A 16,723-nucleotide genomic window follows, 5' to 3' on the forward strand; every position below is an offset into this window, starting at 1 on the left:
GGCCGGGAATCCTGGGGCATTTAATCTGGCACCAACAGGAATGTTGTAGTTCAAGTCTCAAACAAGGAGAATCCCGGGAGGGCATCATAGACCAAAACTGTTCGCATCATTCAGGGCAAGGTCACAAACAAAATGGAAACCGAACGGTAGAACCAAGGGGCATAACGCCCAACATTGGGCAGTCAAGACCGGTATACCGGCAAGGTTGAGCGACTCCCAACCAGACGGCCAAGCCGTACAAAAAAAATGAAAGAGAAGGCTTAGCCACTCATGTCTCAACCTGGGTCAGAATGTGATGACCCCGATTGCAGAGGGGTACCAGGGAGGGAGCGCTTACGGCTTCCAACTTTCTCCCAAATACGACCCAATTGGCTGGAAGGAGGATGTGCACTGGAATGCTGCACCGGGCTGTTATCCCGCGGGGGCAAAAGGTGCAGCGCCTCCAGAGTTTATTTGGCCTCCTCCGGATTGTGTACCGTGTGGTTCCGGCGTGTGTGTGTGTGTGTGTGAAGGTGAGCTTGAATGGAAAGCCCCATTAATATTTGATTTGAAGGGTCGATTCCAGATGCTCGATCGGCAAAGCGAGCACCAATTCTTGGAAGAGTGCAGTGGAGGTGAGGTCATCAATGGACTCGGGTAGGCCGCGTAGACGCAGATTGCCCCGACGGGAGTGATTTTTTTTTTTTTTTTTTTTTTTTTTTTTTTTTAAATCCTCCAGCCTCAGCAAAACCGTGTCAAGTTCCTTTTTTTAAGTCAGAGATGTCCTGCTCATGGTTTTCAATAACTGTAGTAGCGGCATCCATCTTGTCTTCCAGGACATTGGTGCGATTGCCCAGCTCCCTGATCTCTCTGGTCAAATGGGTTGCTAATTTGGATGTGGCTGCAGAAAGTTCACTTTGCAGCATCCCTTTAAATCTAGCCAGCAAGTCGGCATCCCGAAGGGCTGGCGGCGGATGGTCAGATGACCTCTCTTGCAAGCTCTCAGCCTCGGACAGAGCATCCGGGTCCCCAAAGAGGAGCGGCGGGGAAGGCTCCATGCTACAGACCGCGGCTTCCGGATCACCGGCCGGCGGGAAGGCCACGGCTCCGCGTGAGTTTGTAGATCAAGTGGCGGAGGCTCTGGTGTTCATGGTCCGCCTCACCATGTGCGACCGCAGGGTGGACGGAAGGCAGATGGTATAGTGAAGGGGGGAATAGGACTCTCCTGGAGGCTCTAATTATGACTGATGTGCTCAGCAGTGGAGGAGCAAGGTTAGCAGGCAGCCATCACCGTTCGCTGCTCCGACTTTTAATAACTTTTAATACTTGGCTGTCCTAGGCGCCTGCGATGTCAGCCCCCCCGAGGCCAATTCCCTGGATCCTAGCAGCTCCCGGCGCCGCCATCCTCAGTAAGGGAAACAGGCAGTGAAGCCGTGCAGCTTCACTGCCCATTTCCTACTGCGCCTTCGCGAGCCGCGCGGCTCTTTGTGAATGGGTCGGCTGTTCTCTGGGATACACACGGTTCCCAGAACGCAGCGAGCCCCATTCACCAAAAGACACCGCGACTAGGACAGAGGAAGAAGATCCACTGTGGACGATGAGGTAGATTACGGACTTCCGCATAGCAACCACTATTTCTGGCAAGTATAAATTCATTTTTTTAATTTTTTTTTGTGGATTTTTGGTAAAAACAAATTTCAGGGTGGAACTCCACTTTAATCCAAGTTTACGCCTATGAGTTCAAATGGGGGGGGAGGGGGGTTCATTACTGTTTACTTTTTATTATGCTGGTCCGTGATAGATAGGTGGAGGCTGCAGTGTCTAGGAGCCTAGCCCAGCAAAATCGGGCGGAAATGGAAACCGGAGCCTTAGGCTGGGTTCACACTACTACACTACTTTCATCCTACTTTGCTCTGCTACATTGGTCCTACATTTATCCTACATTGGTCCTACATCCATCCTACTTTCATGAACAGGATACTACTTTGGTCCGACTTCAATGATAGGACCAAAAGTAGTACAGGGAGCATTTTCAAAGTCGGACCGACTTGTGTAGGACGCTACAAGACGCTCTCATAGGGAAACATTGAACACAGAGCAAAGTAGGATGAAAGTAGTGTAGTAGTGTGAACCCAGCCTTAACCCATATTGATCAAGGTCAAGGCCATCGTTGTGTAGTAGGCGGGAAAGTATGTTTTAAACCAGAAATTTGTGGTCAGGTAGGAAATTTGTATCTGCAAATGTTTTTCCTATTGTTAAAGAGAGAAAAAAAAACAACAAACATGTACCAAAGTATGTGTGGCTGTCTGTCAGCCAAAGAGTTTAATCTGGTCCTTGGGAAAGAATGTAACTGCAGGCCTGAAAAGAGTCTTTCTGCTTGTTAAGACAATGGCACAAAGGTCAGGCTTGCAATGTGCACTACAGGGTAATTTGCAATTCAATCTCCCAGTTCATTTTATGTCACAATTTAATGCATGCAAAACATTTTTAATTGACTGTAATTCATCCTGCAAATTGAAGTTCTGCTTGGGTGAAAATCCAGGGGACTAGTTCATGATGGTTATGACTTATGCTTTTGTACACATAACTTATGATTTTATAATGTTGTATTACCAATGGAAAGAATGTGCATTATATATGCATACTTCATGATTTTTTATTTTTTGTTCTTGAAGGTTTTATTATATTAAGTCAAATGTTTATTTTAATGATTGTCACATGTTTTAACCACTTAGTAACCGCCCCATAGACAATATACGTCTACAGGGCGGGTGGTTAACTCTAGGAGGGCGTCAATGTACGTCCTCCCAGAGTCGCTCTCCCTGGGGCGTGCACACGGGAACATCCGTGACCGCCGGGTCCAGAGGACCCGGCCGATCACGAATCGCGGTAAATGGCCGCTGATAGCGGCCGTTTACCACGTGATCGCTCCGTCCAATGACGGAGCGATCACATGTACCGAGCGGTACAGTGTGAGAGGGGGGAGCGCGGGTGTCAGCAGCGCTGTGGATGGATCTGTGACTATTGCAGTCACAGATCCATCCATCCCTGCTCAGCCATCCCTGAAACCCCCTGCAATACTGTGCATTACCCCCTACAATACTCTGCAATACCCCCCCTACAATACTCTGCAATACCCCCCCTGCGCAATACTCTGCATACCCCCGGCAATACTCTGCATATCCCCCTGCGCAATACTCTGCATACCCCCCTGCGCAATACTCTGCATACCCCCCTGCGCAATACTCTGCATACCCCCCTGCGCAATACTCTCCCTCCCCCCCCTGCGCAATACTCTGCATATCCCCCTGCAAAATACTCTGCATACCCCCCCTGCGAAATACTCTGCATACCCCCCCCCCCCCTGCGCAATACTCTGCATACCTCCCCTGCGCAATACTCTGCATACCTCCCCTGCGCAATACTCTGCATACCTCCCCTGCGCAATACTCTGCATACCTCCCCTGCGCAATACTCTGCATACCTCCCCTGCGCAATACTCTGCATACCTCCCCTGCGCAATACTCTGCATACCTCCCCTGCGCAATACTCTGCATACCTCCCCTGCGCAATACTCTGCATACCTCCCCTGCGCAATACTCTGCATACCCCCTGCGCAATACTCTGCATACCCCCTGCGCAATACTCTGCATACCCCCTGCGAAATACTCTGCATACCCCCTGCGAAATACTCTGCATACCCCCCCCCCTGCGAAATACTCTGCATACCCCCCTGCGAAATACTCTGCATACCCCCCTGCGAAATACTCTGCATACCCCCCTGCGCAATACTCTGCATACCCCCCTGCGCAATACTCTCCATATCCCCCTGCAAAATACTCTGCATACCCCCCTGCGAAATACTCTGCATACCTCCCCTGCGCAATACTCTGCATACCTCCCCTGCGCAATACTCTGCATACCTCCCCTGCGCAATACTCTGCATACCTCCCCTGCGCAATACTCTGCATACCTCCCCTGCGCAATACTCTGCATACCTCCCCTGCGCAATACTCTGCATACCCCCTGCGAAATACTCTGCATACCCCCCCCTGCGAAATACTCTGCATACCCCCCTGCGCAATACTCTGCATACCCCCTGCGAAATACTCTGCATACCACCCCCTGCGCAATACTCTGCATACCACCCCCTGCGCAATACTCTGCATACCACCCCCTGCGCAATACTCTGCATACCACCCCCTGCGCAATACTCTGCATACCACCCCCTGCGCAATACTCTGCATACCACCCCCTGCGCAATACTCTGCATACCACCCCCTGCGCAATACTCTGCATACCACCCCCTGCGCAATACTCTGCATACCACCCCCTGCGCAATACTCTGCATTACTCCCCTGCGCAATACTCTGCATTACTCCCCGGCAATACTCTGCATACCCCCCCTGATCAATACTCTGCATACCCGCCTGCGCAATACTCTGCATTACTCCCCTGCGCAATACTCTGCATTACTCCCCTGCGCAATACTCTGCATTACTCCCATGCGCAATACTCTGCAATACCCCTGCGCAATTACTCTGCGCAATTACTCTGCAATACCCCCCGCACCAATACTCTGCAATACCCCCCGCACCAATACTCTGCAATACCCCCCGCACCAATACTCTGCAATACCCCCCGCACCAATACTCTGCAATACCCCAGCACCAATACTCTGCAATACCCCAACACCAATACTCTGCAATACCCCAACACCAATACTCTGCAATACCCCGGCTAATACTCTGCAGTACCCAGAAAATACTCTGGGGAAAAAATGCGTTTTAACCACTTCCCGCCCACCGTCATGACGTCCTTGACTTTGTGCAGGGATATCTGAATGATGCCTGCAGCTACAGGCATCATTCAGATATCATTTTTTTCAGCCGCCGATTCCCTACACCATAAGAACGATCATGTCGGCTGTTCCACCTCTTGATTGTTCTTACAGGAGGCGAAAGGGGACGTCTCCCCTCCCTTCTCCCTCCGGTGCCTCTTCTGACTCACCGCTACGATCGAAACCAGGATCGTTTTATTTTTTTTCAGGCTTCCCAGCCTAGAGGTGAGATGTGGGGTCTTATTGACCCCCACATCTCACTGTAAAGAGGACCTGTCATGCTATATTCCTATTACAAGGGATGTTTACATTCCTTGTAATAGGAATAAAAGTGATCAAAACATTTATTTTTGGGGAAAAACGTATCAAACTAAAATAAAGTGAAATGAACAATAAAAATATATATATTTTTTTTTAAAGCGCCCCTGTTCCTGCGTGCTCGTATACAGAAGCGACCGCACACGTAAGTCCCGCCCACATATGAAAACGGTGTTCAAACCACACATGTGAGGTATCGCTGCGAACGTTGGAGCAAGAGCAATACTTTTGGCCCTAGAGCTCTTCTCCAACTAAAAAGATGTAACCAGTAAAAATATTTAAAGCGTCGCCTATGGGGATTTTTAAGTAGCGAAGTTTGGCGCCATTCCACAAGCGTGTGCAATTTTGAAGGGTGACATGTTGGGTATCTATTGACTCGGCGTAACTTCATCTTTCATATTATGCAAAAACATTGGGCTAACTTTAATGTTTTTTTTTTTTTTAAAAGCACAAAACCGTTTTATTTCCAAAAAAACACATTCGAACAATTGCTGCGAAAATAACGTGCGCGATAAAAAGTTGCAATGACCGCCATTGTATTCTCTAGGGTTTTTGCTAAAAAAGCATATATAATGTTTTGGGGTTCTATGTAATTTTCTAGCAAATAAATGATGATTTTTCCATGTAGGAGAGGAATGTCAGAATTGGTCTGGGTGTTCCAGAACGCCTGATGGTGCTCCCTGCATGTCGGGCCTCTGTATGTGGCCACGCTGTGTAAAAGTCTCACACATTTGGTATCGGCATACTCGGGAGGAATAGCAGAATGTGTTTTGGGGTGTAATTGGTGTTATGCATATGCTGTGTGTGAGAAATAACCGGCGAATATGAACATTTTGTGAAAAAAAAAAATCTTGATTTTGCAAAGAATTGTGGGAAAAAATTACAACTTCTAAAAACTCACCATGCCTCTTTCTAAATACCTTGGAATGTCTTCTTTCCAAAAAGGGGTCATTTGGGGGGTATTTGTACTTTTCTGGCATGTTAGGGTCTCAAGAAATGAGAGAGGCTGTCAGTACATCAGATGTGATCAAATTGATCAATTTTCAGTAATTGGTACCATAGCTTGTAGACCCTATAACTTTCACCCAGACTAAATAATAACCCAATTTTTTTTTTTTTTTTTTTTTTTTTTTTTTTACCAAAGATATGTAGCAGTATACATTTTAGGCCAAATTTATGAAAAAAAAATACTTTTTTGCAAAATGTTATAATAGAAATGAAGAAAACATATTTTTTTTTACAAAATTTTCTTTCTTTTTTCATTTATAGCGGAAAAAATAAAAACCGCAGAGGTGATCAAATACCACCAAAAGAAAGATCTATTTGTGGGGAAAAAGGACAAAAATTTCATTTGGTTACAGTGTTGTATGACTGAGTTATTGTCATTCAAAATGTGAGAGCACCGAAAGCTGAAAATTGGTCTGGTTATTAAGGGTGTTTAAGTGCCCAGTTGTCAAGTGGTTAAGACCCGGACCATTATGCAGGTTAAGGACCTTGCCCCTTTTTGCGATTCCGCACTGCGTCGATTTAACTGACAATTGTGTGGTTGTGCGATGCAACTCCCAAACAAAATTGGCGTTCTTTTTTTTCCCACAAATAGAGCTTTCTTTTGGTGGTATTTGATCACCTCTGCGTTTTTTTTTATTTTTTGCTCTATAAACAAAAATATACAAAGGGGAGGTGATCACCATCTCACTTAAATCAGTAAAGGTGCCTTTACTGAGAGGGGAAACGCCAGCCTACATAAGGAAACTGCACACAGTGATGGCGGGTCTATTTTGACCCTAAGAGGGATTCAAGGAATTGTACCTGGACAGGACATGCCCCAATGCTGATCATAGAAAAGGTTTTTGGCCCTTTACCCTGCCATGTCTATCTCTGGACTAAATTGACACTCGGATGCAACCCTACTTTCTTTTAGACAACTTGTATTTGCAAAAGACTGTACTTAATGAAATTGCTTGGATCGTGCTACAAAAGAACCACGATCATACTGCTCCCCATCTATGACCCCTGATGACGGTCTAATACCAGAAACGCGTCGGGCACTTGGGGAATCATCAATCTAGGAGAGTTTTATTTTTGTTTTTGCTATACATTGTGGTATACGTGCTGTCTTGTACATGTATATTTGTTCCATACATGCATACTGTTTGTTCGATGCATGTTTTATCTCTTTTGTAATCATATGTACTATTCCTTATTAAAAAAAAAAATTATGTACATATCAATGTTTGGCCTATCAAAGTCCCACCATAGGGGGAGCTATTTTTGTATAAACAAAAATAGAGCGACAATTTTTGAAAAAAAATTCAGTATTTCTTTCGTTCATGGATGGACAGTCTTAATCTTGACATAGTGGGAAATAGCCTATCTTTAGGAGTGACTAGGCAGAAAGTGTTAACTTCAAAGCTGAACCGCCCTGCCCAGGGTGCGGTCCCACTGACTATATCCTCTCAGCCTGCACCAAGCAGTTCAGTTTTTTTTCTGCCTAGTCTAGGAGAAGACATGGCTCCCTTCAGGCCCAGGGCTTGGAGGCTTTTAGTTTGGATTCATATTTTTTGGATTTTTTATTTATTTATGTAAGTTTTTCCTGCGATCTTCGATTAACTGCTGACTGGGCGACAGGCTGGATCCCAGATCCTTGAATTCTTCCCAGTTTCGGCCATCGAGCGTGTGCCGACCATAGCTACGCACTGGGTCGTCCACGACATGCCCGTCGCTCTACGGGTGGCTGGTGAGCTATACGCTCCAGGGCTTGCATCGGACCGGTCTACTCGGCCGAGTCACAGTACCCTGGCCGACAGCCACCTCCATTACCATGCGGTAGATGTGCTGTCCCGGATGTTTCCAGCATAAACCCACTGGAAGGGTAAGTAGCTACTACCTTGCTTTAGCAGGAAGACAGAGCTGGGCATCCTTGGAGAGGTGAGTAAAGGGCCTTATCCCCCTTCTCCCCTCCCTCCCTCCCTCCTCCTTAGGATCTCTGAGCTAGCTGATGGGCAGGGGTTCCTCTGGAGAAGGGCCCAGCGGGGGGGTCCCATCTGCTGGGGACAACTCGGATGCATTGCCAGGTCCAGCTAGCGCTCATGACCCTGGCCCTGAGGCATCTAAAGATGTGGACCAAGAACCCTCTTGAAGAGAGTTTCTTGAAAATATGGACCTTGCCCCCGATAGTGGACCCTCCTGTGTCTTGCTTATTCTGGTTATGGATTTTCCCAGAAGTCTGCACCAAGTCGGATTTTAAGCATCGCCTGCAACAAAAATGTCAGTTTTGGTTTAACTCTAGGCCCTGGAGGTGCAGCAGCTGATAATTAAAAAAAACTAAAAAACACTCCCATACTTATTCACTGTGCATATGGACACACACAGCATTTTTTTCAAAATGACAAAAGATAGCAATCTGCAACAAAGTTTTGTTAAGATCCTTGTAATGTACACAGATCACTCAATGGGGGGAATGTTGTGTGTTTTTTTTTTTTTCTCTCCTTTACACTATTGCACCCCGTTAACGTATAGCCTTATTTACTTTAACATCCAAAATATGTATAGCTGGAGGTATTTAGTATTCTAATGGCTCTGTGGTTTTGGTTGGTTTTAATTTGTGATGTGTGTTTTTTTTTTTTTCTTTTTTTATAGATGACCTGAATGAAAATGTTACCATTTCAAGTCTGAACACAACGGCACCTAATCTCGCAACCCCTCAAGTTATAAAGGGTAATGTGGTACCCCACCCAGACCTTTGGGTATCTTTAACTTATTTTCTTCATTAACTGCTTAAATTTTGATCTGCATTATGTGTACACTACATTTATGTTTTGAAGTTGTAACTCTTTAGTGGTTGCATGAGACCTATCAATGTAGGTACAACAAGCAATCAGATGTCTACATGCTGAAAAGTCCTTTAGCGTAAGATTTCTGGTGCTTTCTTACACCAGAGGAGCAACGGGTGCATATAAAGGCAAATGGCTGACCTTATGCTTGTATACACAGATGGTGTGCATCTGCGCTTACGTGCACATAAATTTCCCCAAATGCGTAATGGTCGTGTTCTGGAAATTGGTTGTTCACATATGCGTGAGCGGCAATGCACAGAAGCATGAGTGTTTTTTACAAATGTAAAGCTGCATACAGCCATTTACTTGTACAGGCGGCTGTATGCATCACCTGTGGCATACGGGGCACTGGAACGTTCTGGGGGCTTTACTCTAGAGTGCTTTTTAGGATGTAAACGACCATGTGCATGGGCCCTTACTGCTTTAATATAAAATGCACCTGTAGCTAGAGACTTTTATTCTGTTAAACAGGCATGTCAAATTACTGCTTTTTTCTTGGCAATTTGAAGCCCTCCTATATTTCTTTTCGGCCCTCAGACAGTTTAAAGATTTTAAATCAAATGAGGCTCACTGTTCAGTTAACATCATTTTGACACTAAATACTTCATGCAATGTTTTATGCTCCATTCCCTGGGATAAAATGTTGTAAAATGCAATTTCTACCAAGGTGCTAAAATGTATTTTAACTAGATTTAATACCAGTGGAAGGATGTATGCCCCACTGTTGGTGTCAATGGAAAGAATGGTGTCTGATCTTTGATGTCAGCAGAAGGAATAATGCCTTGTATCAGAGTAATAGTGCCCCAAGTGCTGGATAAAGGCAGGCAGAGGGCTACAGTTTGGAGACCATGGTCATGGATGACTTCCTCAACTGCATGGACTGCTTGTTGCTCTATCCATGTTTACTGCAAAATTGGTAAACTCTACCATATTAACTGTCACTTTTTTACACACTCCAGTGAAGAATGTATCATGGTCCCCCTGCCAAAAACTTGAAGTCCTGGCAATGACTGATCTAATCCATGACTTACAATTTCAAGTCCTGAGCTACTAGCCAGGCCCTAAGTGTTACTCGCCATCAGTTGCCCCACCCCGAATCCTACCCCTAAACACTCCCTCATAAATCTCATGAAATGACACTCGATATTTTATTTTTGTAACTTAATTCTGCATAAAACATTTAACAACTTTATCAATGCCCATCGGTGCAGCCTCACCAGTGCAGTGTGACCTGTGCAGAGGAAGAGGTGAGCCAGTCAGATCATTAGAGAGTGAGAATTGCCTGCTGTAATAGCTTTTATTTGAAATTCCCGGTGTTCTCGGAGCTCACCCTCAGTCCTTCCTCCTGGCTCTCGCTTTTGATCACGTCACACGTCCCGCATTGGACCGGTGTTCTGTCTTTTAAAGACGGTGGGCCAGGAGGTGGGACTGTGGGACTGTGAGCTCCTGGAACACCCGGCAATTCAAATAACAGCTGTTACAATGGGCAATCCCCTCTCCCTGATCCGGCTGGCTTGCCTCTTCCTCTCTCCCATTGCAGGGAGAACGGCACAGCTCCAATCAACCCCGCCTACCAGTGGTGCTCAGCCCCCCCCCCCCCTCCGCAGAAGTCCCACACTCGCCAGCAGTCATTTTCAACTTGTGAAAAATGTGAGCAGGCAGGCAAGTATAAAATGTTTGTAATGGCTCAATTTTATAGGAAAAATGTACTTTTAATTGTGTGGATGTAAGTAGCATTATTTTCTTGATTGCATTAGATGTTTTCTGAATATTGTTGCCAGGTGTTCGCCTTAAACTAAAAAAAAAAAAAAAGATTGCATACTACCATCATTGCCGGTGTATAAGGCGACATGGTGTACAAGATGACCCCCTAATTTTACAGGTTTTTTTTTAAAGATTTTTTTGCCTGTACTCAAATTGTATTCTATTGATAAATACAAAGCCTGCTTGGATTGGCAGAGGCTGTAACATCATCAGCCCACGCCTCTCTGACTCTCAAAGCCAATCCGAGCAGGCTACTGTATGTTGGGCTTGAAGCCTTAGGATCACACTTTTCACAAGCCCCACCCCTTATACAATCCACCCACTCCGTCCCCTGTATTCCACTTGCTTTCATCCATAGTGTCAGGAGTATACAGCTTGGCATCACAGGACAGTATATAGCTCCGCATTGGATTAGGGGTGTATATAGCCCAGCATTACAGGTGTGTGTGTGTGTGTGTGTGTGTGTGTGTGTGTGTGTGTGTGTGTGTGTGTGTGTGTGTGTGTGTGTGTGTGTGTGTATATATATGTATATAGAGCACCTTCAATGCACGAGCTGCCACTGTATTTAAAAAAAACATAAAAATAATGAAGAGATTTTCTTTTGTAAACACTCCTTGTATTTAAATGATCACAAATTTATCAATTTTCTTCATTGTTGCTAATGCTGTACTTAATGTTTTTTCCCTGCAAATGCTTTAAGAAGCATGTAAAAAGTCCCCTTTTAGAAAAAATAAAATTATGCTGTTCACGTTTGAAGTTTTTACAATATCTCATAGATTCGTAGCTATTGGAAGACATACTTATCTGTATTTGACACTATGGTCAGCATCCTTGCTGAACAAGTGTTGTGGAAAAATCAGTAACCCTATCCGTAAAAGGAAGGATGTATTTAATTCCGACGTCTGAGTAGTGTAAACTGGAAACTTTTTTTCCTCAGTGAACTCAAGCCGAAAACAAATGCATTTGCATGGTGTGCACTTGCCAATAGGCTGTCTTTTTTCAAAAAAGAGGATTTTAGCTGAGCCATTATGTTTGGAAATATGGCAACTTGCATATGTTTTTTTTTATATATACTTTTAAAGCTCAGAGAGCTGCGTGGACTAAAACCTAATAAGCTGGTGACAGTTTGACATTAAACTGGTTCCCTTATATATAATGGGAGAATAAGGTGGTTTTCAAACTGAGCCATATGTTAAGCCAGTTTTCCTTTTGGGAGTCTGCAGCATAATGGAAAGAAAAGTTACCTGGTTGAAAATTTGTGGATGAAATGTTTAGGCTGTCTTAAATACTGCTGCATTAAAAGATAAAATATATGAAGTTATGCAGTAGGTGTGCTTTAACATTTACTAGATATGCACACAAGAGGACTGGGCATTTTTGACAAATGGCCCTTTAATGGTAAGGACAGAGTACTGTGGGCTAAAGAAATGTACCATGCAAAGTGTGGCATGGTGCCAGCATCGGCTTCCGTTTTGGATTTCAGCAATCCTATCGCATCTCGAATTTGAATAGGCAGTTGGTGCCGGTTCACGTTCCACTGCTAGGATCACAAATGTCTAAATTGTGTTTGATTACTTTTCCTGTTCTGCTCAATGTCTAAATGGTGAAAAATCTCCACTCAAGACCCCTAGCCCAACATATCTTATTGGTACAGGCCGGTGGGGGTGTAGTGGGTAACCATTGGCGAATGTCTCCAGCTTGGGCCTATGCTGGATAGGTTAGAATTGCCACAAATTTACGTTGTAGTATTCAGCATTGTTGCACATATGCTGAAAGACATGCCTTAATGCCAAAGTGTAGCTAAGATTAAACACAGAAAAATTAGCACAAGGGGCATACCTTGCAGTGAGTAGGGTGTGTCCCTTGTGCTGAACCCTTTTATAATTGCAATCCTAATGATATACAGCTTAGCCTTATTTTACCTGCAGTGCCCTGGCTGATGCAAAAGTTTTATCGTCACTACACACATGCAGGTAAAGCGTGTGACCTTTTCTGTGCACTAGAGGGGGAAAAACAGTTTAACCACTTCAATACAGGGCTTTTATACCACCTCCATACCGGGCCTATTCTGGCACTTCTCTCCTACATGTTAAAATCATCATTCTTTTGCTAGAAAATTACGCAGAACCCCCAAACATTATATATGTTTTTTTAGCAGACACCCTAGGGAATAAAACGACGGTCATTGCAACGTTTTATATTGCACGGTATTTGCGCAATAATTTTTCAAACACCCTTTTTTTTGGAAAAAAAATTGTTTCATGAATTAAAAAAATAACAAACCAGTAAAGTTAGCCCAATTTTTTTGTATTATGTGAAAGATTATGTTACACCGAGTAAATGGATACCCAACATGTCACGCTTTAATTATGCGCACACTCATGGAATGGCGCCAAACTTTGGTACTTAAAAATCTCCATAGGCAACGCTTTAATTTATTTTTACAGGTTACCAGTTTAGATTTACAGAGGAGATCTAGTGCTAGATTTGTTGCTGGCACTCTGACGCACGCGGCGATACCTCACATATGGGTTTTAAACGGCGTTTACATGTCGGCGGGACTTACGTGTGCATTCGCATCTGCACGCGAGCTACCGGGGACAGGGGCGGTTTAATTTAATTTTTTTCACTTTTATTTATTTTTTTACTTATTTTTATTTATTTTTACACTTTTTTTCAAATTTTTTTTTTTTTTTTTTTTTTTTTTTTCACTTTTATTCCTATTACAAGGAATGTAAACATCCCTTGTAATAGGAATGTGTGTGACAGGTCCTCTTTATGGAGAGATGGGGGGGGTCAACAAGACCCCACATCTCTCCTCCAGGCTGGAAACCATGAGATCGGTGAAAAAAAATTCACCGATCTCGTGAATAGATGCTTACAGCCGCAATGGCGGCTTTGTTTACTTACGGGGACCCGGGCGTGACGTCATCACATCGCGCCCGGGTCCTCCGACGGTCATAGAGATGACTGGTGACCATCTGGTCACCAGTCATCTCTATGCTTCCTGCCGACACCGGACGATTCGTTCTCCGGGCCCCCGAAGGCACGGGAGAGCCCGGAGAAGCACCGGATGGAGGGGGGGGATGTCCCCTCCTGCCGCCTGCAAGAACGATCAAGCGGCGGAACCGCCGCTATGATCGTTCTTATGTCGTGCAGAATCACCGGCTGAACAAGAGGATATCTGGATGATGCCTCTGGCTGCAGGCATCATTCAGATATTCACCCGCAAAGCTGAGGACGTCATTTGACGTCCACCCAGGATGGGAGATCCCATCTGTGGACGTCAAATGACAATGGGCCGGTATTGAAGTGGTTAAACAAGAGGCACAAATAAAAAATTCCATTAATGACCTAAAAAAATGGCATACAATGCAATTTCAGAATTTGTAATACTGTTGGTATTTACACTGAGTGTGTAAACTGTGCTGCACCTTTCTTTACAAGGTAGCTTGAATGCTGTGACAAATGGATCCACAATCAAATATTCTAGCGACAAGAAGGCAAGGGTTCGCAGAGCTGCAACTTCTAGAACGGAGAGAATATGGCCCGGAGGAGTCATACCTTATGTCATCGGAGGAAACTTTACTGGTTAGATTATTTTTTTTTTCCACGTCTAGCCCTAATAGTTTAATTGAATAAACGCCCAAAAAATATGGGGGATTTATGGGACAAGAAGAACATTGAAGGGACCTTACTGCACACCTAAAGTATTTTCTGCTTGCATTTTGGTTACCAAAAACATCTAAGGCTTTTCCGACTATTGCTATTTTATAAATCCAGCTAAGCTTACAGAAGATGATGTGGTATAGACAAAGTTTACTGCGTTGAGGTTTTTATTGGCATTTGTACATTAACATAAAAGTTCATATTTGCTCTTTATAGGCCCTCAAAGAGCAATCTTTAAACAAGCAATGAGGCACTGGGAAAGATATACCTGTGTAACATTTGTTGAAAGAACTGATGAAGAAAGTTACATCATATTCACTTACAGAACATGTGGGTAAGTATAAATGGGAATACGTTGTGGTAAATCAATATTTCTTAATACAGAAATGCCCTAGCTACATAGTAGTAGATACCCGATTATCACTTTTTTTAGAACTTGTTCACATGGGGACGGTTTAAACGTGCAGGCAGGGGTCTGGCATAAAATCCTGACGTTTTCTTACAGCTGGGGAGCTGCAGGTGGCGTGTACAGCCACCCATAGAGGTGAATGGCTGGCGGTATTTGCTTTTACTTGTGTGAACCCTGAATCGTTTTTACAAATCCAAAAAGGTGTGCAGCGCTAGAAAATCTCTCACTCTCCATATAAGTAAAAGTGAAAAAGGGTAATGTGGTGTAATAAAGTGAAAGTTCCATGCATAAACATTTCATGTGTGCAACAACACTTCTGATGAAGTTGTGATTCCATCTCCACGCCCAAAGTTTATGTGCATCCATTCACCTTACTAATGACCGCAAAACTATAAGGGCTTGTTTATACTTGCCTCAAATAATGGCATTGGACACACTACTTTTTTTTTTTTTTTTTTTAAACTCTCTGAATGCCAATCAAAGCATCGGTCACTAAATAAAATGGTTATCTTGCAGTTCTGTTCACACATTGTGCAATACTTTTTTTTTTTTTTTTTACCCCATGTTGCTTTTTTGGTGCTTCAAAGCATCTCTAAAACCTCCATAGAAGTCTGACAATGCTCGCTAACAGCAGTTAAAGCTTTTGAGGGGCTTTTATTCAGCTTTAGCTTTGTTTTGAAGGTCTTGCAGGTAAGAGATCCCAGGATGCACTGGTAAACCAACACGTGAATCGGAAAGACTTCATCAGCAGTAACTTCTGGTTCATGTGTATATAATCTGGGTTTTTCTGGTGCAGACTTCACATCTGGTGTGCAGCAGCAGGAAGGAACAGGGTCCGGACTGGAGCGAAGCAACTACCAGGTGGCACACGTGATTTGCAACATGGGAACGTTCTAGCGGAAGTTGACTGGACTTTAGCTGAGCTGGGGGACCAGAGCAAGAGAAAGTAGCTGATGTTGCACGTGGTGTGCAGCATAGCATGAGGTGCGTTGGGACTTGAGAGTGAGGAAGCTCAGATAAGGATCTGTGGGATTATGAGCTGGGGGTTACTACTGAGCTTGGCATCAGCAGAGCTGGGGGTTACTACTGAGCTTGGCATCAGAAGAGCTGGGGGTTACTACTGAGCTTGGCATCAGCAGAGCTGGGGGTTACTACTGAGCTTGGCATCAGCAGAGCTGGGGGTTACTACTGAGCTTGGCATCAGCAGAGCTGGGGGTTACTACTGAGCTTGGCATCAGCAGAGCTGGGGGTTACTACTGAGCTTGGCATCAGCAGAGCTGGGGGTTACTACTGAGCTTGGCATCTGCTGGGGTACTAATGAGCTAGGGGTTCTACTGGGCCCTTTTTAAAACCAATACAAAATCCACACACAGGGCATTTGCCTAGCTTCAATAAAGGTGTGACAAGTGTTACTGGCAGTTTTGCCAGTGTAAACTAAAGGCTTAAAGACAACTAATGCAGCCACCGCATCAAAGTACTAGTAAGCTTCAAAATATTCAATTTTTGTGTTTACGTTTTTTATGCTTTCACTTATTTCTGTGATTTAAAATAAAAAGGCGGGAAATGAAATGGGACTTTGAAGCATGTAGGTGTACAAAAACAAATTTTATTGTACAAGTTAATAATATAGTACACGATGTTAATCATAATAAATCCAATACAGTGTGTGTGTGTGTGTGTGTGTGTGTATGTATATGTGTGTTTGTATATGTATGTGTGTATATATATATATATATATATATATATATAGTTTTGAAACTGGGGGTGTTTGACTTTAATCGCAGCATCGATGCTGTGACCAAAATAATCGATTTTTTAGGGTGAAGTCATCTGCATGCGGCGCCCTGCCTCTCTTAATGGAGCTGAAGGCACTGTGCCCTGCCCCTGAGCCGTGGGCGTCAGCCGCGC

The 16,723-nt window shown here is 44.2% G+C and overlaps 1 protein-coding gene across 2 annotated transcripts in view; it reads left to right on the forward strand.

Moving 5' to 3' along the window:
- The window catches only part of TLL2 (tolloid like 2), a 143,705-nt gene that overhangs the window by 74,957 nt on the left and 52,025 nt on the right, over positions 1 to 16,723 (forward strand). The window contains exons 3-5 of one of the 2 annotated variants that reach the window (XM_040362262.1): positions 8,777 to 8,854; positions 14,185 to 14,328; positions 14,623 to 14,740. In XM_040362262.1, coding sequence (XP_040218196.1) covers positions 8,777 to 8,854; positions 14,185 to 14,328; positions 14,623 to 14,740 — 340 coding nt within the window. Of the gene's footprint in view, positions 1 to 8,774; positions 8,855 to 14,184; positions 14,329 to 14,622; positions 14,741 to 16,723 lie in introns of those variants that run through there. The other variant, XM_040362264.1, reaches the window with a different exon arrangement.

The sequence above is a fragment of the Rana temporaria genome, chromosome 8, assembly GCF_905171775.1.
Source record: "Rana temporaria chromosome 8, aRanTem1.1, whole genome shotgun sequence".
Classification (NCBI taxonomy): domain Eukaryota; kingdom Metazoa; phylum Chordata; class Amphibia; order Anura; family Ranidae; genus Rana; species Rana temporaria.